Source organism: Lathyrus oleraceus, chromosome 1 (assembly GCF_024323335.1).
Source record: "Lathyrus oleraceus cultivar Zhongwan6 chromosome 1, CAAS_Psat_ZW6_1.0, whole genome shotgun sequence".
NCBI classification, from domain to species: Eukaryota; Viridiplantae; Streptophyta; class Magnoliopsida; order Fabales; family Fabaceae; genus Lathyrus; species Lathyrus oleraceus.
In genome coordinates this window covers 17855542-17878372 of record NC_066579.1, presented here as the reverse complement: position 1 = coordinate 17878372, position 22831 = coordinate 17855542, and the positions used below count along the sequence as shown (strand labels likewise).

Genomic DNA, 22831 nt, shown 5'->3' with positions numbered 1-22831 from the left:
GACCGAGAACACAACCCATGGAATTGTCCAGTACCGTCAAATACATAATCAGCGGTCCCCCTGGGACCGGAGGCACAAGGATAGGAGGATTCTGCAAATACTCTTTTATCTTCTCGAACGCCCTTTGACAATCATCATTCCACCTGATAGCCCGATCTTTTCTCAACAATTTGAATATTGGCTCACACGTGGCTGTTAGGTGAGAGATGAACCTTGCAATGTAGTTCAACCTCCCTAAGAAACCACAAACTTGTTTCTCTGTTCTTGGCTCAGGCATTTCCTGTATCGCTTTCACTTTGGCCGGATCCACCTTAATCCCTTTTCCGCTAACAACAAAACCCAGTAGTTTTCCAGATCTCACCCTAAAAGTACACTTGTTCGGATTAAGCCTCAGCTTGAATTTCCTCAAACGCTCAAACAGTTTCTGCAAATTCACCAAATGTTCTTCTTCTGTCTGAGATTTGGCAATCATATCATCAACATAAACCTCGATTTCATGATGAATCATATCATGGAACAGAGTCACCATCGCTCGCTGATATGTTGCTCCGGCATTTTTCAGACCAAACGGCATCACCTTGTAGCAGAAGGTGCCCCATGGGGTTATGAATGTTGTCTTCTCCATGTCTTCTGGTGCCATCTTAATTTGATTATAGCCAGAAAAGCCATCCATGAAGGAGAATACCGAGAACTGAGCCGTGTTATCCACAAAAACGTCAATGTGAGGTAAGGGGAAATCATCTTTAGGACTAGTCCTGTTCAGATCCCGGTAGTCAACACACATCCGTACCTTTCCATCCTTCTTAGGTACCGGAACGATATTTGCAACCCATGGCGGATAATTTGTGACTGCTAGAAACCCTGCATCCAACTGTTTTTGCACTTCTTCCTTTATCTTGACAGCCATCTCTGGTCTTGTTCTTATGAGCTTCTGCTTGACCGGAGGACAACCTTCTTTGAGCGGCAAGCGATGTACCACGATGTCTGTCTCAAGCCCTGGCATGTCCTGATAAGACCAAGCGAAGATGTCAACATACTCTTGCAGCAATTCAATCAACCCCTTCTTCACATTGTCTTCCAAAGTAGCCCCTATCTTGATTTCTCTCTTGGCGTCCTCGGTGCCGAGATTAATCACTTCAACAGACTCTTTATGCGGTTGAATGACCCTTTCCTCTTGTTTTAATAACCTGGTAAGTTCTTCAGGGAGTTCACAGTCTTCATCACCCTCTTCTTCAGCTTGAAAGATTGGATTTTCAAAGTCGAAGCGAGCCATAGCAGAACCGTTATCAATAGGATCCGGTGATGTGCATCTGCATGAGTGATGGTATGTGCTTATGAGTGTGAAAAAAAAAGTGGAAACTAAACAAAACATTGCCATTTTTTTTGAAAAACTGCAAAAATAGAAAGACAGGGAACGGAATATTTGAATGCAAAAAGACGTCCTTTATTTATGATAAAAAATGCAAGTGTCACATAGATGAGCCCTACAATGAGTCATTACGCCTGGCAGAACGTAAGACTTGGATATGCATGAATAAACAAAGAAAATTACTCCTCCAGACAAGTGACTTGGACAATCTCCTCAGAAGACCAATTGTTGAGAACTTCACCCGGGATCCTCGGATGCACCCAGTTATCGATGTCGCAATCACTATCCCCATCTTCATTGTTGACCGCAAAGACTAATTTGACTTCTCCTTCAACCATGTTAACGTTGGCTCCACCATGCTAGGGCATGGGATTGTTGACGATATTAGGAGCTGGTGCAAAGTTAACGGCCTTTGAATCAATGAGGTCCTGAACTACGTGCTTAAAAGCTTTGCAGTTCTCAATATTGTGGCCAGGTGCCCCAGAGTGGAAGCTACACCTAGCGTTGGCATCATAACCCATCGGAAGCCTACCAACGGGAGGAGCCAGAGTGCGCAACTGCACAAGTTGTAGTTGTTGAAGACTAGAAAGCAACTGAGCGCACAACATTAGAAGAGTGTCGAAACGCCGGTCCATCGTCCTTGGCCTCTGTTGATGGGCGGGTCTATTACCCGGTTGTTATGGTTGGTACTGAGCTGGTTGACGTTGTGGTTGTTGTTGTAGTGGTGTTGTAGCTGGAATGGTCACAGCCGCAACATACGGTTGCTGATGATAGTTCTGAAAGTTATTCCTCCGGTTATCCCTGTTCTGATAAGAAGATATGGCACTTGCATCCCCTTCTCTCCTCTTCTGTCCCTGAATGAACGGCTTCTTCACCCCTGATGAGGATCCACCTTCACTCTGGGTCTCGTATGTCCTTAGGTAATTCTCCACCCTCTCTCCGGTAGAGACTACATCAACAAAATTGGAGGCATTGCAACCCACCAGGCGCTCCAAATAAGGTCCTGGCAGAGTGTTCATGAACATGTTAGCCATTTCCTTCTCCAACATAGGAGGTTGAACACGGGAAGCTGTTTCTCTCCAGCATTGAGCGTATTCTCTGAAGCACTCATCGCTTTTAAGAGACAGATTTTGAAGTTGAGTTCTGTCCGGAGCCATGTCTGTATTATACTGATACTGCTTCACGAAAGCCTCAGCCAAATCCCTCCAGCAACGGATGTGGGCTCTGTCCAACCTTATATACCATTCCAAGGATGCCCCAGCTAGGCTGTCCTGGAAAAAGTACATAAGCAACTTTTCGTCATTGGAGTATGCAACCATTTTACGGAAATAGGCTTGCACATGGGTCTTCGGGCAAGAGTTGCCATTGTATTTGTCAAATATCGGGACCTTGAATTTTGGTGGCACTCTCACACCTGGGACCAGCCCCAAGTCAGCAACATCTACTCCCAGAGGATTCTGTCCTTCCACTGCCTTCAACCTCTCTTCCAATCTTCTAAACATGGGGTCCACACCATGACCCATACCAAAGTCTTCCTACAGCAGGGGGAACTGATCGTCCTGATCATCATGAACGGGCTGTTGACCGGAGGTGACATGTAGGATTGGGATAGGCCCCGGTCCATTGGGTCCATTAGCCTCTCCAGCTGGAGGATCAGTCACCGTCTCTGGTTGAGCAGGGGGATTCCTCTGTATCATCTGCCTGAGCTCTTGCTGTCCCTGAGCCACCCCTTGAACCACATCCATGAATTGATTCATGCGTATTTTCATCTCGGCGAACTCTGCCTGTAGGCTTTCCATTACTCTCTGTTGGTTTCTGTGGGTACCGTACCGGTGAATGCCTGGGTCAGCTATCCTGATGATGGAACACCAAACAAACTGAGAACACTGTGGCGGTACCTGTTATGCAAGACATGCTAATGAATATGTAAATGCAATGACATGTTTATCAATTCCAAAGGTATTCTACCCCCTTGATTCCAGTCTCTCAATAGATAAACGATGTAAAAAAAAAAGACTAAGTCGTTGATGAGAACCAAGAAAATTCCGACTAGAATCAAGTAGAAGATATAAACCCCACAGAAATGGATAAACATGTGTGAATGATTATGAATGCAAAATGATGTGATGCAAAATGATGTGAATGCAGTGCAGTGGCATGGGAATCAGGATCGCTGTATCTGCTTGAACATCTGTCAGGTTGCACTGTCTAGAGAGAAATTAAGAGCACACCAAACAAAGGTCATGGGATGGATCATGTTATCCTTAATATCAACCACCCATTTTAGTGGATTATGGTTTACACCTTATCAACACCCAAGTTTCAGTGATATTAAGGATACCTGATCGGATCAACCATGAATCAAGGGTTTGTTGCAAGTCACGAGCATGGAGTTTAGGTTAAGAACCACCCAAAAGGAGTGTACTAAGGTTTAAACCTGCCAAACATGTTCTACAAAAGGTTCCCATAGTCATAATCCCATCTTTCGGATATTATCGGAGGAACGACTACTCGTATTCCAAAAATATTCTCAAGAGAGACTCTTATGAGTGTAGTATCGCGTAACAATCGTATCAAATCTTACACTTGAACGACTTTTGCACTACATCCTACGAATAGGCCAAGATGGGTTTGGTAAACTAAGGTCCTCGGCTTCTAAGGTCTATATTGGAAAAAGTAATGTCTAACCACAACTTACTTGTGTGACATTATTGATCTCAACATGACCTCCACCAAGTGAATGGGCTTGCAAGTCAACTTGCTAAGGAATAACTCCACACAAGTCGACAAGACTATGCCATTCTCCTATCCTATGTGCACTCGAGTTCGGGTATAGAACTCATCTCACAAAGATCACCAAGCAGCCATAGCCAGCCAACAGATACAACAATGATATGTACACAATGCAATAAGGTAAAGTAGGTAAATAAATAACTGTACAAAAGCATGAACACCCAATAAACAAACAAACTACAAAAGCTAGGAGGGACTCACTTAGGGAAACCGGGTCCCCAGCAGAGTCGCCAGCTGTCGCAACCTGAAAAATACAGTGTGCGAAAAAACAACCGGCGAAAGAAAATGACAGAAGAGTCGCCACCGTGCGTTATTTATCCCAAAGGAGGGAAAGGAAACGCTCGAAGTAAACCTGAAAAGAGGAAAGGAAAAGACAAGGTCTCGCAACCAAATCTTGGGTTCCGGAGTCGGTTATGCGAAGGGAAGGTATTAGCACCCCTACGCATCCGTAGTACTCTACGGGATCCATTTTTGTAGTTCTTGTCTAAAGGGTGTGAGTTTATCTTGTGTTGTTTACTAAAAAAGGGGTTAAATGAAAATGACTCGCGCGGATGTCGCATCCACTGCATACGTATCTCATCTGAATACGAGAATTAGAGTCTTCGTAGCTCGGCTGACCTATGGGTTGGGGGGATGTGTGCTCGCTAAGACATCGCGTCTTATGCCTACGTATCTCATCTGGAATGAGAATCAGAGCAAGTCGTAGTTCGGCTAACTACGGGGTTAAGGATTATGTTTTGGGGCGGACGACGTTACTACGCAATCTACCGGATGCTCGACCTTTGGAGACTTACTCACTTGTATTAGAAGGAGTAAACGTGTGTTTAGGAGAAGAAAAATCAATGAAGGGTTAGGGTTTGGGATGCTCATGCAAAAAGGCAGTCCTTGATGAAGGAATCGCGCTACCTGCGGGGATACGAACACATACAAAACAAACATGTATAAAGTAAATATGCCAACAAGGCAATCAGAATAAATCTCCCAAATGGTATCCCACGAGCAAAGTGGAATATCCAACGAGCTATCCCTGCAAAAGTCATGTGAGCCTTCACAAAAACTCAACAAAAGGGTTAGTGAAACAAGATAAGGATTAGGAGAAAACATGCTATGACAAACGTAAGTCAGATTAGAGCAAAACAGTATGGTTTTTCATGGATAACAGTATGGTTTCAGAAACCTCAAACCCTGTGGCATACACTTCAGAAATTAAACGATTAAGCATTCAAGACATTATTTATACATTCATACATAATTATGAACCCGTGGGAAAAAACCTAATGAAATTCATCCATCATACCTCAAACATTCAGAGTATTCAACTTCAAAGCACAAAGGTAATGGGAATAAGGGCAAACCTGATTGGAGAGATCGGTTGAAATCAAATGGTACGGCTGGATTTGCAAACCAATATGAGGGTTTGCTTGAGCTGAAAGTGTGTGAGTCAGAATGAACCTTTCAGAGTTGCCTGGAGGTTGCTCTGAACTCTGTTAGCTCTTCTCTCACTATCTTTTTCCCAGACGGGGTAATAGGAATAAAATGCCTTTTGTTTCACTGAAACTCTGAATTTATAACCTGATTTTTGTGGACCTGTGGGCTCAAATGAGAGAGGTCCAAGTCCAAGATTTTTTATTTATTTATTTATTTATTTATTATTTATTATATTTTTTTCAAAACACGTGGGCTTCGCCTAGCGAGCATGACAGCTCATGAACAAACCTTTGCTCCTTCAAGATTAACGTTTTGACTGACGAATAGACCCCTGTTGGAAGTAACTCAAGTCTTTCCCTTGTGTTGACTGATCATCTAAATAGAGCCCACAAAGTGTCCTGGATGATGTTCAAGCTTCTTGGATCCGATTCCGATTGCCATGATGAAATGTAAATGCTAAATGACCTAAAAAATGAATGCATGCATGAGGTATAAAGCGTATGCTTCCAGGGAAAATGAAGGGTAAATTTTGGGGTATTACATATATCTGATAATATTTGTATATGTTGTATTTTCAATAAATGTCTGGGATGGGCTTAAAGATGCCATCATTAGGAGGATATCAGAATGCTTGTCAGAATGAATATTCATATGGATTATATCTGAAAGATGTATCTGAATCTTGAATGTAATCGATAAAGATATCCGTCTGAATGAATCTTTATTTTGACTATATCAGGAGGATAATTAACTTGGAAAAAAAAGAGTTAGCCTCATGCCATGTCATGATGCATGAGATGTTTTATGCTCTTGAAAATAAATGCGAACATTGCCTGCATGTATATGCTGTGAAATGATGCATGAATGAATTATGCGTCTGAAATTTTTTGCCATGGGAAAATAAATCCCGATATTCTGGTTGGAGATATTTGTATTGATGACCCTTTCTTAGCTGGGGATATTTGATTTCTGTCTGATGGTAGAAATATTCAACAGAACCTGACTGGGGATAAAAGAGATGACCATTCTGTCTAGTAGTGCCAATTTCTTCTGGGAATAACTGGTTTTGCTGGGGAATAGGATTTGCAACCGGATTTGTTAGAACGCATGGTTAAACCTTATCCTTGATCCTAAAGTCTTTTAGTAATTGCTATTTCTATTTTATGCATGTATTTTTGGTAAACATCAATCATATTCAAATTCATATATCAATTCGAATTAAATCAATGGACGTTTATGCAAACAAAACGGAGAAAGTAAAACAAAAGTATCTTTTTGGAAATAAAATTGTATTGATTTTGAAAGAGGGCCTATAAACAAGCAATTTTAATACAAGGAGACAAAAATCCTAGTAAGAGGAAATTGTCAAGAAAGCAAAGAACAAACAGCTATGAAAAAAAGTCCTATTGATTTTAATTCTACTACTGCTATTATGTCTTCAAGCATCTCATCTCTTGATGTCGGATAGAAGTGATTGGCTTGTTCAGTCTCTTTGACTCTGGTGAAGCTGACCGAGAACGGGACATAGTCATACGCTTTAATCCCTAATTTTTGCCTCGACCGGCTTTTCAGGTTTTCAGTCCACCAGGATACCCTTTTTTGCCTAAGTCGCCTTTTCAGGTTTTCGACTTTCCGGGTGTACATTTTTATATGTTTATCCCTAATTTTTGCCCGAACCCTTTTGGTTCACCGGGATGCCCTTACTTTTGCCTAGATATGTCGACCTAGCGGGTCTCTTTTATGCGTAGTATTTTTTAACTATGTCCGCGTTCACGGGATGCGGGAAATCTTCGCCATCCATTGTAGCAAGCATCATGGCTCCACCCGAGAATACCTTCTTAACTACAAATGACCCTTCGTATGTGGGAGTCCATTTGCCTCTAGGATCACCTTGTGGTAGAATGATACGCTTTATCACCAAGTCGCCAATTTGATACACCTGTCTCTTGACTTTTTTATTAAATGTCTGGGTCATGCGCTTCTGATACATCTGTCCATGACAAACAGCCGCAAGTCTCTTTTCATCAATCAAATTTATCTGATCGAGTCGAGTATGAATCCATTCATCTTCATCTAAGCCTGCATCTTTCATAATTCTTAGAGAGGGAATCTGAACTTCCACTGGTAAAACGGCTTCCATTCCGTAGACTAAAGAGAAAGAAGTTGCCCCTGTCGAAGTGCGTACTGAAGTGAGATAACCATGAAGAGCAAATGGTAACATCTCATGCCAGTCTTTGTATGTTACTGTCATATTTTGTATAATCTTCTTAATATTCTTATTAGCAGCTTCTACGGTGCCATTCATCTTTGGCCGATACAGAGAAGAGTTATGGTGTTTTATTTTGAACTGCGTGCAGAGTTCAGTAATCATCTTGTTGTTCAAATTAGTACCATTATCAGTGATAACTCTTTCAGGGATGCCATACCGACAAATAAGACTATTCTTGATGAACCGTGCCACCACATTCTTGGTGACAAAAGCAAATGAGGCTGCCTCTATCCACTTCGTAAAGTAATCAATAGCAACAAGAATGAAATGATGTCCATTAGAAGTAGTAGGTTTAATCTCTCCAATCATATCAATGCCCCACATTGCAAAGGGCCAAGGGGCTGTCAACACGTTCAATGGAGCAGGAGGTACATGTACTTTGTCCGCATAGATCTGGCACTTGTGACAAGTTCTGGAGTGATGGTGGCAATCGGCTTCCATGGTTGACCAATAATACCCTGATCTCAGAATCTTCTTGGCCAACGTATGTCCACTAGAATGAGTCCCAAAAATACCGTCATGCATGTCTTCCATAATCTTTTCTGCTTCCTTTTTATCCACACAGCGAAGCAAAGTCGAATCATGATTACGTTTGTATAATACTCCATTACTCAAAAAGAATTTAGCGGAGAACTTCCTCAGAAATTTTTTGTCATTGATGGATGCCCCTTCAGGGTATTCCTGAGTTTCTAAATATCTTTTTACTTCGTGGAACCAAGGTTTCTCTTCTACTTCATCAGCATTAAGTTCATAACAATATGCTGGTTCATCTAATCGTTTAATGGTGATCATGGGAGCTTCATTGTCCCATCTGACTCTGAACATAGATGACATGGTAGCCAATGCGTCTGCCAACTGATTCTCTTCTCGTGGAATATGTTCAAATGTAATCTCTTCAAAGTATGGGATTAATGTCAACACCCGCTCTCGATAAGGGATGAGATTCGGATGTTTAGTGTCCCATTCTCCTTTGATCTGACTGATTACTAAGGCTGAGTCTCCGTACACACTCAAAAACTTGATTCTCAGGTCTATAGCAGCTCTGAGTCCCAAAATACATGCTTCATACTCAGCCATATTATTGGTACAATCAAAACATAGTCTAGCAGTGAAAGGCGTATGGAAACCCTTGGGAGAAATAATTACAACACCAACACCATTGCCCAATGCATTAGAAGATCCATCAAAAACCATAGTCCATCGGGATCCCAGTTCGGCTCCTTCATCCGGTCCAGGTTCTTCATAATCAGTAACAAGCATAACATCCTCATCAGGGAACTCAAAATTCATAGATTGGTAATCATCAACCGCTTGATGAGCCAAATGATCAGCTAACACGCTTCCTTTGATTGCTTTCTGGGTAGTATACTGGATATCATACTCTGTTAAAATCATCTGCCATCTTGCTATTCTTCCGGAGAGAGCAGGTTTCTCAAATATATATTTGATAGGATCCATCTTAGAAATCAATAAAGTGGTATGATTCAACATATACTGTCTTAGTCAGCGAGCAACCCAAGCCAAAGCACATCAAGTTTTCTCAAGCAGTGAGTATCTTGTTTCACAGTCGGTAAACTTTTTGCTAAGGTAGTATATTGCATGCTCTTTTCGACCAGACTCGTCATGTTGCCCCAGCACACACCCCATTGAATTTTCTAACACGGTCAAATACATGATTAGAGGTCTTCCTTCAACTGGTGGCATCAGAATTGGAGGTTCTTGGAGATACTTCTTAATTTTGTCAAAAGCTTCTTGACATTCATCATTCCATATTATCTCTTGATTTTTCCTCAGTAATTTGAAGATGGGTTTGCAAGTAGCAGTTAAATGGGAGATAAATCGGGCAATGTAATTCAAGCATCCCAAGAAACCTCTGACTTCTTTATCTGTACGGGGAACTGGCATTTCTTGAATAGCTCTCACCTTAGCCGGGTCAACCTCAATTCCTTTACCACTGACAATAAAGCCCAAGAGTTTACCGGATCTTACTCCAAAGGTGCATTTGTTCGGGTTCAATCTCAACTTGTATTTCTTCAACCTCTCAAACAGTTTGTATAAATGATCGAGATGTTCTTCTTCAGTATGAGATCTGGCTATCATGTCATCCACATATACCTTTATTTCATGATGGATCATATCATGGAACAAAACCACCATAGCACGCTGGTATGTTGCCCCTGCATTCTTTAAACCGAATGGCATTACTTTGTAACAGAAAGTGCCCTATTGCGTCACAAACGTAGTTGTCTCCATGTCTTCAGGTGCCATCTTAATCTGGTTATAACCTGAGAATCCATCCATGAATGAGAATACCTTGTGTTGAGCGGTGTTATCTACCAGAACATCAATGTGCGGAAGTGGAAAGTCATTTTTGGGACTTGCTTTATTCAAATCTCTGTAATCTACACACATTCGCACCTTACCATCCTTCTTTGGCACTGGTACCACATTAGCAACCCATTGAGGATAAGAAGTAACAACTAGAAAACTTGCATTAAATTGTTTCATAACCTCGGGTTTGATTTTCTCAGACATTTCAGGACGCATGCGACGAACCTTTTGCTTAACAGGATGACAATCTTCCTTCATCGGCAAACGATGTACTACTATATCAGTATCCAATCCTGGCATGTCTTCACAAGACCAAGCAAAAATCTCTACATAGTCATGTAACATCTGAATTAATCTTTCTTTGACACTGTTTTCCAAGCCTGCTCCTATTTTAACTTCTTTCTTGTCTACTACAGTACCCTGATTTACAATTTCAATTAATTCCTCATGCGGCTGTATAGTCTTTTCTTCTTGCAGTAACAGTCTGGCAAGCTTTCCAGGAACTTCGCAATCTTCCTCACTTCCATCCTCGGCTTGGTAGATCGGATTTTTAAATCCATAATTAACAGTAGCAGAATTATTATCAACAGGATCCATAGTGGATATGGATCTGCAATTTGTTACGTGAGTATGTGTAAGAAAACATAGCTTATTTGAAAGATGACAGGAAAGATAAAGAGCGCAATATTTGAATGCAAAAAGTCCATTGATTTATTGAATGTGAATATGCTTATGAAAATGACAAAACCCTGAACAAATTAGCTATTGTGCCCCGGGCATAGGCACAATGCTTTAAGAAGTTCAATTGTTCATAATAAAAATTACAAAATTTGAAACACTAAAATAAGCAATAACAATTACTCCTGACTAAAGGAAATCGGGATGGTGTCTTCATCCTTCCAATTATTGAGTCCGTCACCAATTGTTGGGAAAACCCAGCTATCCAAGTCGCAATCGCTATCAACATCTTCTACAGCATTAATCTGATCTTTGACTATCTTTTCAGAGCTAAACCCCAGGCCAAATTTATCAGACTTGTACGGTACCTCGATCAGTTGACCCCAGCCAGTACGACCACCATATTCAACCACAGCTTGAGCATCTTTCAGAGAAATCATAGCAGGAGGAGCACGAATAACCTTGGGCACACGGGAAGTTGGCTTAAGGACAGGACTGGTCGGAGGAACTACTTCAAATGACTGAGAAGGAGTCTCAAAGAATTCACCATCCATCTCGACGTATCTGAAGGTATGCACACTACTGACAATATACTCTTCTTCTCCACACACAGTGACAATCTTTCCCTCTATTGGATACCTCAGCTTTTGATGGAGAGACGAAGCTACAACACTTGCCCCATGGATCCAAGGGCGTCCCAGCAAGCAGGAATAGGCAGGACGAATGTTCATTACGTAACACGTAGTGTTGAAGACTTGAGGTCCTATCTTGATAGGGAGAACCACTTCACCATGGACAACACTCTTCGCACCATCGTAAGCACACACCACAACGTCACTAGGTTTCAGTTCAATGCTTTTACAGTCAAGCTTATCGAGCACAGCTTTCGGTAGCACATTCAAAGAAGAGCCATTGTCGATCAACACATGAGACAAGGTGATCCCCTTACACTCAATGGAGATATGCAGAGCTTTATTGTGATTCTTTCCTGCTGGTGTCAGGTCAGCATCAGAAAAGCCTATGCCATTATCAACAGCCAAGTTAGCAACATAATTTTCTAACTGATCGACAGATGTCTCCTGAGGTACATGAGCGGTCTTCAAGAATTTTATCAACGCACTAGCGTGAGATTCAGAAGATAACAACAAGGATAACATCGAAATTTTAGACGGAGTATGCCCCAGCTGTTCTACCACATCAAAATCACTCTTACGGATGATTTTCAGCATTTCTTCCATTTCCTGCTTGGCAACATCTTCGGTAGTAACTTCGACTGGTGTCTTTGACTGAGAAGGATTGATTATTGGTCCCTGTCCTCGAGCGGGAGGTGAGATTTCTGGAGAGAAGATCCTTCCACTTCGAGTAATTTTACTAGTCCCAATAATGTCAACGTCATTAGGATTAACAGAATTATCATCTTGCTTTATGTCGTGGATGTAAACATCACCTCCATAATTCCACGGAATGGCTTTGCTGAAGGAATACGGTATTGGGCCAGGTGCAGTAATAATTAGGGGAGCTACCTTGGGCTCAGCAGTAATCTTCACAGGCACTCTAGTAGCGGTAATCTTCACTGGAACTTTGGACCTAGCAATCACAGATATTTCTTCAATAGGGTTTTCCACCTTAGGAATCTTTTCAAAGAGAATTGTACGATCATCCATCAGCCGTTGAATACCATTCCTCAACTTCAAGCAATCATTGGGTCGGAGTATACAGAGATCGCAATTTTCAGCACAACCTGGAAATAAACCAGCTTGCAATAAATTCTTCTTGATGATCAGGAGAGGAGATGCTAAGTCAGCTACATTAGTAATGTGAGAATTGTCATCCACAGCATTAACAGTCTTGTCATGATTAGGCATAGGAGCAATGATGACATTAGGAGTCTCCGGAGGATCAAATTCAATTTCTCCAGCGTCGATCATATCTTGAATCTTATTCTTCAACAACCAACAATCGTTTGTATCATGCCCGAGGCTATCGGAGTGATATGCACACCTGGCATTGGGATTATAACGAGGAGAAGTAGTGTTGGGATTTGCAGGAGGATCTCTGAGGGTAATTAAATTTGCTTTTAGCATACCCTGCAGTGCTTGTGCTAAAGTCATATTGATCTTGGTAAACTGCCTTCTTGGCCTGTCTTGTCTGTGTTGGAAGTTTTGAGATGGCGGTGTTGCAATCGTAACTGCTCCAACAGTATGGTCACGATTTTTCTTGTTATGACCCCTTTGACCGTACACAACATTTGATTCATTCTTCCCCTGATAGGACTTTTTGGTGCTTGCAGAGGTAGCCGTCTGTATCTTTCCACTTCGAATGCCGCTTTCAACACGTTCACCCGTCAATATAAGTTCAGTGAAACCCGATGAGGAACTTCCCAATAGATGGCTGTAGAATGGGCCAGTCAGTGTACCCATGAACATGTCCATTAATTCTCGATCAGTCATAGGGGGTTTGACTCTGCCAGCCAAGTCTCTCCATTTTTGAGCATATTCTTTGAAGCTTTCTTTAGAGCCCATAGTCATATTCTGCAGCTGTAGCCGAGTAGGCGCTAATTCAGAATTATACTGGTAGTGCTTGTAGAAAGTTGTCGCTAAATCAGTCCAGGTGCGGATGTTAGAGCTCTCGAGCTGATAATACCACTCTAACTGTGTGCCAGACAGACTCTCTTGGAAGAAATGGATCCATAGCTTCCTATCAGTGGTATACGGCTGGATCTTTCTCACATAAGCTCTCAGATGCATCTGAGGACAAGACGCACCATCATACTTAGTGAAAGCGGGGACCTTGAATTTGCGAGGAATGACCACATCAGAGACCAGACATAAGCTTTCGAAATCCAGACCGGGCGCCTTCTGACCCTTCATAACTAGCATACGTTCTTCCAGCAACTTATACTTATCATCTTTCGGAGAGTACTGTTCATTTTCATAATTTTCATAGTCGTCCTCAGGGTTGAAGGGATCAACATTCTCATCTTCCGAATCATTTTCTGTCTCATCTTCTTTATCCTTCGGAATTCCAATCTTGACTCCTGGAGCCTGTCCTTTAAGCCTTCTTCCCGGGTTAATGTAACTCACAAATTTCTTGTCTTTCTTCTTCTCGAGCAATAGAGTCTTCAGTTCCTCCTGCCCCTTGGATAAGTTCAAGATCATCTCCTGGAACTGAGTATTCTGAGCCTGGAGATCCTTGACAGTTTGTTCGAGGGCCATTTTTCTGTTTGAGAGGAAGACCGTGAGAACATTGATCCTTTAGAGTACCTGTTATGCAATGTTATGTTATGCTATGCAATGTATGAAATGTTTTCAAAGACTTTTGGAATTTAACTTTGCGTAAACCACCAAAAAGGGGAACTTTTATTAATAATTTCTTTAATCAATGTTCATTACAAGAAAAAATGAAAGCTCAAGTCTCCCAGGGACGGCTTCTTTTTGGGCAGAGATATGCATTGAGACTTCGTTCCTCATTAAGCTGGCTGGTGAGCTCTAATACTTTCTTCCTTTCAGCACAGAACTGAGCTTCAAAAGTATCCCTTTCCTCTCTCAACCAGATCCAAGATTTCTTCAATTCTTCAACATTGGTAGGCATATCTGGATAAGGAATGATCTGAGGGGTACCTCCTTCAACTTTTGGTTCAACAATCAGAGGTCCGATTGCAAGATATGGCATGATAAGCTCACGAGCTCTGGCGCGTACCCATTTGAGATAAGGTTCCATAGGAATAGAGTTTTTCTATCCTAAAGTACTTCTTTTCACCATGCCCCAAGCTCGTACAAACCTTTGACGGAGACCTTGAGAGTCGTTGTCATAGTCAAACACAGTGCCTTGGATAATTATTTCATGTGGACCATCTCTTCGAGCATAACCAAACTGGCGTAGGGCTAAAGCAGGATTATAAGTAATACCTCCTCTTATCCCCAGGAGTGGTACGTTAGAGAATTCTCCACAACGGTCAATGATGATAACATTTTCTTTGGGTTGGGGACACCAATGGATGTCTGAATGGGAGCGCGACATTATCCTTTGAGACCATTTCAAATTTTGCTCATTCTTCAAGACTGATTGAGGAAGGTGCGAAATAAACCACCTAGATAATAAAGGTACGCAGCACATGAGAGTCCCTTGCCTTTTCATAGTACGAGTGTGAAGGGAATGCAAAATGTCTCCAAGCAAGGTGGGCACAGGGTTATGAGTGAGAAATATCTTAACAGCATTCATGTCTATGAATTGATCCGGATTAGGAAATAGCACCAAACCATAAATTAGTAATGCTAGAACATCTTCGAAAGCGTGGACACTCATAGCTTTTAGGAATTCTCGGGCCTTATTTATCAGAAATTTGGCAAGTAAACCCTTAACTTCACTTCTTGTTACCCAATTAGTTTCAATGTCGGACTTTGTCATGTGTAAAGCCGCGACAACCTCTTCAGACCATGAAATCTTTTCTAAATCACTGAAAGGTGTTTGATCAAGGATAGGTATCCCAAGCAATCTGGAAAATTCTTCTAATGTGGGTACCAACTGATAATCTGGGAAGGTGAAGCAATGATGTTTAGGATCGAAGAACTGGAATAGAACTCTCATCATATCTTCCTTGAGACTGGTGGTAACTAAATGGAGGAGATAACCATGTTTCTTGATGAACTGAGCATGATCGGGAAGTTCCGACACTAAATCCTTGAGTTGAGGAGAGGTCGCTACAAAATTGATCCGGATGGTCTTCCGGGAAGCCATAGCCCTACAAAACAGAGCAAAGTTAAATCCCTAAGTCCTCGAAATGGTTAGTACAATGCCATGATGTCATGATGTTATGATGTTATGATGTAAAGTAAGTAACAAGCACAAACAAGTCACACCACAATCATTCCTAGGTTTTAAGGCTTGCATGAGTTCCATAGGTAAGTACCCTCCCCACTGAAGTTTGGTTGGTTCAACCTGTCCTAGAATAGTAACCGGGTTCTAGAAGGATCTCAAATCATTGACCTTTCCTTAAGTCCACTTCAGTGCAACACCAAGCGGTTGACCAAAATTTCCCTAAAGTCCAATCTCAAAGAGTGTAGTATCGAGTATCAACCAACCCCAGTCGGAACCGAAGTCAGTTATCTCACTACTTTCTAATGGCTAGGATGAGTCAATTAGGGTTCTAAAGGTCTGGTTAATGCTTTGATGACACCACGCAAACGCCAAATTTTTCCTCAAGTAAACATGAGGAACATCAGGACATCCAAAGTGTCACATTAACCGTAGCCATCATTTTAACCATTCCAGTATACGCCGGACAGTCGCGATGATCTCTTGCTACTTACCTAAGGTACACTAGATCCGGGTGTAGGATCTTTCACTCAAGCATAGAATACCCAAACAATCCCTTAAAAGTAAATCAGACAAAGAAACAATTCAAAAACATAAGTGATCTTATCTTTAAGGTAACCTCGCTTTTTAAGATTCCCCAGCAGAGTCGCCAGTTCTGTGATACGGTGAACTGACTTTGTGTTTTTGCTTTGAAAAGCAATGTTGCGGATAGCAAGAGTCGCCACCGACTTTTCTTTTATCCAATAAGGAAAGGCGGAAAAGAACAGGAAAGATCTTTATAGGTATTTCCTATCCTTAGGAGGGTAAAATTGTCCTATATTCGAAGGCAACGTTCGAGGGACTATGATTTATCTTGTAGGGACATTGACGTATTATCGAGTGGAAAGGGAGTAACATAGTAAAACCTGGGGCTCGAACCCAAGACCTCTACATTGCAATGAGGGGGGAGCTACCAACGAGCCATGTTGGTCCATTTGTTATTTATTCTCCTTCATTAAAATATATATTAATTCTACATGGATTTTTCCATTTTGACACAACACCACCATGCATGTTACAGCTTTCTCTCTTACGGCAAGCTACTTTATTTTTTCTCATGCTGTTTCTTTCATGTGAATACAACAAACCTGTAACTTCATCTTATATCAAACCACACACATAAAATAAGATCATATGTAATCATCATGCAATAACAAAAATAGCCATGCACAAATCAAGAAGCTTATATTATTCTACTCATGTATTAGTTCTCTTTACTGCAAGTGATAATGATAAAACAAACCTTACACATACATGTTAAAGACAACCAAGGATTTATATTATCACCATTATATCATCATCATCATTACTATGTAATAACAACATGTGAAATAAACATAATCATGCTAGAAACAACACTCATATAATAATAATTAAATGACACATATAATTCTTTAATTATGCAAACAGAATTTCTCCAACATGCTATGACATATCAAGAACAGATGCATACTTGAATAAAGCAATATCAACATCCACCAAACCATGAATACATCATCTCAATATATATATATTAAACCAATATTATTCATGCATGAATTAAGGAGTATTGCAAGGTAATCATGCTGGATGCAAATTCCATAATGAACACTTACTGGGGATCTGATTCTTCTAGTTTGCTCACTGTATGTGTGTTGTTCTTATTCAGGCTATGAATGCTTTATGGTTGCTTCTCTTTTCCCTGCCCGTGAATCTTCTTGCTTCTGCCTTGCCTTGTGTATCTTCTTCTGCTGTATCTCTCCTCTTTTTCGTCCCCTTCTCTTGCAGCCATATGAAATATTTATAATGGTGTGGATTAGGGTTTAACCTTACTAAATATTTGGACCTCTTCCTATACTTTAGGGTTTAACCTTGCTAAATATTTGGATCCCTTCCTATACTTTAGGGTTTAACCTTGCTAAATATTTGGATCCCTTCCTATACTTTAGGAGAGTTAGGGTTTAACCTTGCTAAATATTTATTAAATACAAATATTATTATAAATAATGAATAATTTAAATGACTTTTAACAAATAAAAATTAATTTAAATTTTAGTTACATAATTGAATTAAAATTTAAACCTATTTCTATTTTTACTTTCATCATTTAAAAAAGAAAAATCAAAATTATTCTTACTTATATCAACCAAAATTATTTTATAATTTATGGGCTTTTAAAAAATGTTACTCTTATAAATAAACTTTATTAAGTAAAAAACGTGAATTACTAAATAAATACTATTTATAAATAATGAATAAATGGAACATGAGTCACTAAATTATAAAAAATAGTTATTATAATTTAATGAGCTTTAACAAATAAAATTAATTTAAAATTTTAATTATACAATTAAAATTCAAATCTATTTTTATTTATCATTAAATTAAAACTATTTTATTTTTATATATATATATATAATTTTTTTATATCATACAGATAACCAAAATTATTATTATTTTTTATATCTGTATCACATAATAAATAAATTAAAATTTATAATTTATATGAGAATGTATGCTAATGAATGAATGCAAATGTGAAATGAATGCCATGCATGAATCAATTTATCATAAAAATTAACAGGCAAATTTTGGGGTATGACAATCACTTAATGTGATTAGTCCTCTATGAAAGGAAAAGAGCGATGCAAAACGCAGTGGAATTTAAAATTTCTCCTTTAATGATCCTTACGAATGAGCATGATCAGTGGTAGAATCGCTACCTCTTGTGGCGATTGTAACCTTTGATGCAGATCTACGGAGTGATCACGAACGTTGAATGATGACAACGCCTCTACTGAGTCCACACGAACGGATTCCTTCAATCTCAGTGCTAGATGCTACGAATGAAGGCTTTGAGTGAGAGAGAGAGAGAGAGAGAGAGAGAGAGAGAGAGAGAGAAACGAAATTGCAACTGCACAAATGCTTCTACACAAGAGTTCTATTTATAGAACCACTTGTGTGGACTGCAAGCTAAAAAAAAGTCACTCAAGTGTATATGACCCATATCTTATAATATGTCAAAATCACTTAAGCGCGTGGTATCTTACCATATTTCGTATTCTACTTAAGTACACTGTACCTTACGATGTTCTACAATTCACTTAAGTGCACCGTACATTACGGTATTCCTTAGTTACTCTATCTCTCATCAATCCGTCCTTTTGTGTATGACCCTGTAGGTTTTCGTGGCATTGACAATTCTATTAAATCACGTATTTAACATAATAAACAGTGAGCGGTATCTAGCAACACATCACTGCTACCCAAGACACGAAAATGTCAAGTGATCTGACAATTCCTTCTGTGATAATACTTATGTGTATAATTACCCTTTTGCCCTTATGTCTATATTGAACACAAGGCATAGACCGTGTCATCCTTGTCTAGTTCAATATTGGGCCCATAGACATTTATCATGTTATGCAGGATGGGCAAATTCCATCTAGGTCACTCATGTCCCTTAGCATGCTTCGTGGAGTATCCATCAACTATCTTTATGGTCATCCAGTTACGGACAATGTTTGATCGGCAATAAGGCACTCGACTCTACATCTAGGGTCCATAGTGGTTTCAGGTCGAAGGGTGGTATACACCATTATCACCATGAAAATAACTTATGACACTTTGCATAACATTCTATATAGTATTCTCATAGCGGGTCAATCCAGTATAAATATTACTCTTAATATTCATACCTATGCTTAAGACTTGATAACTCATTATCCATGATCCATGAGATGTGATCATCAGTATATATACATAATAGTCTTAATGCTTTAATGTTATCCCACTTCACAATAAAGCTCGACTATGGATACTTTAAGAATGGTGTCCTTATGTTTAATGTGATCTCATGATTAAGTCACACTTGATACATTAAACGGACTATCTATTCTAGGGACTTTCTTAGACAAACATAATAAAGAAAAGCCTTTTATTATTAATAAATAATTCGATACAAGTACCAAAAGTATTGGCCTCTAGGGCTTACACCAACACTCTATACTTGCACCACACTAGATCTCATGTCAACTCAAACTTCTCATGCAAGACTTTGAAGACACAAGGGACATCAAGACTGGATCAATGTTTCATCATTCATGCACAACAAAAAGATTCTCTTGTCAACACTTGTCAGTTGTGATGTGAATTGTACGCCATGAGCCTTAAGTATGGGAGAAGGAATGGGAGGGAGCATTCTTATCCCCATTTTGAATATCTTTGGATACGGGTCGCCTGGCCTAGTTGTTCAAATTATTCACTTCAGTTCATAGACTTTAGTGCAATTCAAATCAAATAACTTTCAAGTCTTCTTCCCCACACTACGCCAAAAACTGGAATAGACAACGCACCTTAGAGGGCGCTTTATTACAAAAGCGCACTCTAAAGTGAAGCGAAAAAATAAGGAGCGAACAACTGGAATAGACAACGCACTTTAGAGGGCGCTTTTGTAATAAAGCGTCCTCTAAGGTGAAGCGAAAAAATAAGGAGGAGATAGAGGGACAACAATACAGGGCGCTTTTTAGAAAGCGCCCTCTAAGGTTACCCTTAGAGAGCGCTTTTAAAAAAGCGCTCTATAAGTCCATGTGCATTTCCAATTTATAAAGCGCTTTTGGAAAGCCTTAGAGAGCGCTTTCATAAGCGCCCTCTTAGGCCCCCTTTAGAGGGCGCTTTTTTTCCACAAGCGCCCTCTAAGGTCCCCTTTAGTAAACATTAAAATTATAACATACTGTGCGTTTTGTTATTTCACTCTCTGTTATTTTCGTTCTTTTTCACGTTAGGGTTCTCACTGCTACGATTTTCGTTACTTCTAAGGCGTTCTCCTTCCACCTCTGTTAGATCTACGACGTTTCCTCCTTCTATTAATTTGTTGTTAGCTGTTCGATTTTGACACCATAGGTATTTTTCTAATCTTCATATTACTTGGTTTCTCTTCTGACGTTCGCTATTGTTCATTTTTGGTTTCATTTTTCTTGGTTCATACATTTATTGAGTATTCTCAACAATAATTATTGTGTTGCAATGCTAGCAATGGAGACTAGGCATTATGGGTTAAATTTCACCAACTGTTCCATTTGTTTCTCGATGTAGAAAAAGGAGGCAGCAATATCTAAAACACCTTCTACCAATCAAAGGTAATAATAATTTTTTTTTTGTTATATTTTTTGAACATTTTTTTTTGTTTATTTTTATATATACATAATACATTAACTAGATATTACACATGCATTCATGCATAAATGTTCAGAAATTTGTAACACAGATTCACAGGATTATATATCAGTAAATTCTTCTTTATATTTTTGGTTTTTTATATGGATAATATATTTTATGTTGAATTTGCTCTCAGGAATATATATCACCAGATTCTGATTTATATGCGACATTGAGCCTCGTACCGGTGGCTGGAGTTGTGGTGTGTAAATACAACTTTATTACACAAATGATGGTTTCTATTGTTTGTTTCCCTAACTTCATTATTATAAACTTTCAATTTCTTTCAGGTCATGGTTATTGCATTCTCTCTGGGATTAGGAGCAATGCCATGGATTATAATGTCTGAGGTACAATTTTCTTCAATAATAATATGCATGACAACCCTATATGAACAAACCTTTGTTGTAATATAATGTGATAGTTGATGTGTTGAATATATTTTACATAATAGATTCTTCCGATTAACATCAAAGGCCTAGCTGGAAGTTTTGCAACACTTGCCAATTTGTTCTTTTCCTGGTTGGTTACATTAACAGCAAATTTGCTCTTGGATTGGAGTTCGGGAGGTTTGTGTGCATTGCCTATGTTAATTTTCTATAAATATCTATTGTTTCTAACCAGAAGCTTCCTATGTTTTTATCAGGAACCTTCACAATATATACTGCAGTGTGTGTTTTCACAACAGGATTTGTTGCCATTTGGGTCCCCGAGACAAAGGGAAAAACTCTTGAAGAAATACAACAGTTTTTCAGATGAAGTTTCCTTTCGAGTAGCACTTCAGCTAGTGTTGACTCATGTATTCACATTCATATTTTTTTTTCTGAATCAACTCAATTCATTTTTGTGCTCTTTGGTCTTGTTAAATATGAAAAATACCAAAACAGTGTGATTTTCTAATCTAGCAGCATACTTGCATTTTTGTTGTAATTGATTGATTATAAACAAATAAATGAAAGAGAGTGGTTATTATACATTTCAATTAGAGTAGCAGTGGTTTCGGTTCATGACATTTCAAATAGCAAGAGGATCATATAAATGATAAGCATATATCAGTATTTGTATTTTAATATTATAAAAGCATAAAAAGAACCTTTAGTTGCTCTTGTGAATTATAACAAGCAGCTGTATGCCATTTTCTTCTGGTTACCTCTTGTGGCTGCAACATAACCTGAAATGAGAATATGGTCACAGAGACATGTGATGCATGTAAATGTTAAATAACCACCCACTTTAGAGGGCGCTTTCCAAAATAAGCGCCCTCTAAACCCTTTAAATTTCCACTTTAGAGGGCGCTTTTCAGTAAAAGCGCCCTCTAAACCCTTAAAGGTTTCCACTTTAGAGGGCGCTTTCCAGTAAAAGCGCCCTCTAAACCCTTAAAAGTTTCCACTTTAGAGGGCGCTTTCTTTAAAAAGCGCCCTCTAAAGTGGCCCTTAAAGGGCTTAAAGAGCCACTTTAGAGAGCGCTTTCACCAGGAAAAAAAGCGCTGTCTTTACCTATGCCAGCGCCAGATTAGAGGGCGCTTTAAAGCGCTGTTATAGGCCAAAAAAAGCGCCCTCTTTTCCCTTATTTGGCGTAGTGCCACAAATCACACTTCAACAATATTCATCAACAATACACTCTCTCTTTGGACCAAACATTGCATTCTTGGGACTCCCATACATTATGTGGGTTAAACACCCATTTATGAACCAAAGTCTCATGCATTTCTCTGTAGAGTCTCATGCTCTAGAAAACCCATGCATTGCCTTGTAGAGCCTTAAGCTCGAGAAAACCCCTTTTCTTTTATTTTGCCATGTGGAACCTCATGCTCTGGCAACCTCATGCATTGTCTTGTGGAGCTTCATGCTTTGGCAACTTTCATGCACTGCCCTGTGAAGCTTCATACTTTGGAAACTTTCATGCATTGCCCT

The 22831-nt window shown here is 39.6% G+C and overlaps 1 protein-coding gene across 1 annotated transcript in view; it reads left to right on the top strand.

Annotated features, from left to right (window-relative positions):
* LOC127087669 (sugar transporter ERD6-like 6) overlaps positions 1-21677 on the top strand; it is a 62564-nt gene extending 40887 nt beyond the window's left edge. Inside the window, exons 2-5 of the mRNA XM_051028602.1 lie at positions 21055-21120; positions 21209-21268; positions 21373-21487; positions 21565-21677. Of these exons, the coding sequence (XP_050884559.1) occupies positions 21055-21120; positions 21209-21268; positions 21373-21487; positions 21565-21677 (354 nt within the window). The remainder of the gene's footprint in view (positions 1-21054; positions 21121-21208; positions 21269-21372; positions 21488-21564) is intronic.
* The last annotated feature ends 1154 nt before the right edge of the window (positions 21678-22831 follow it).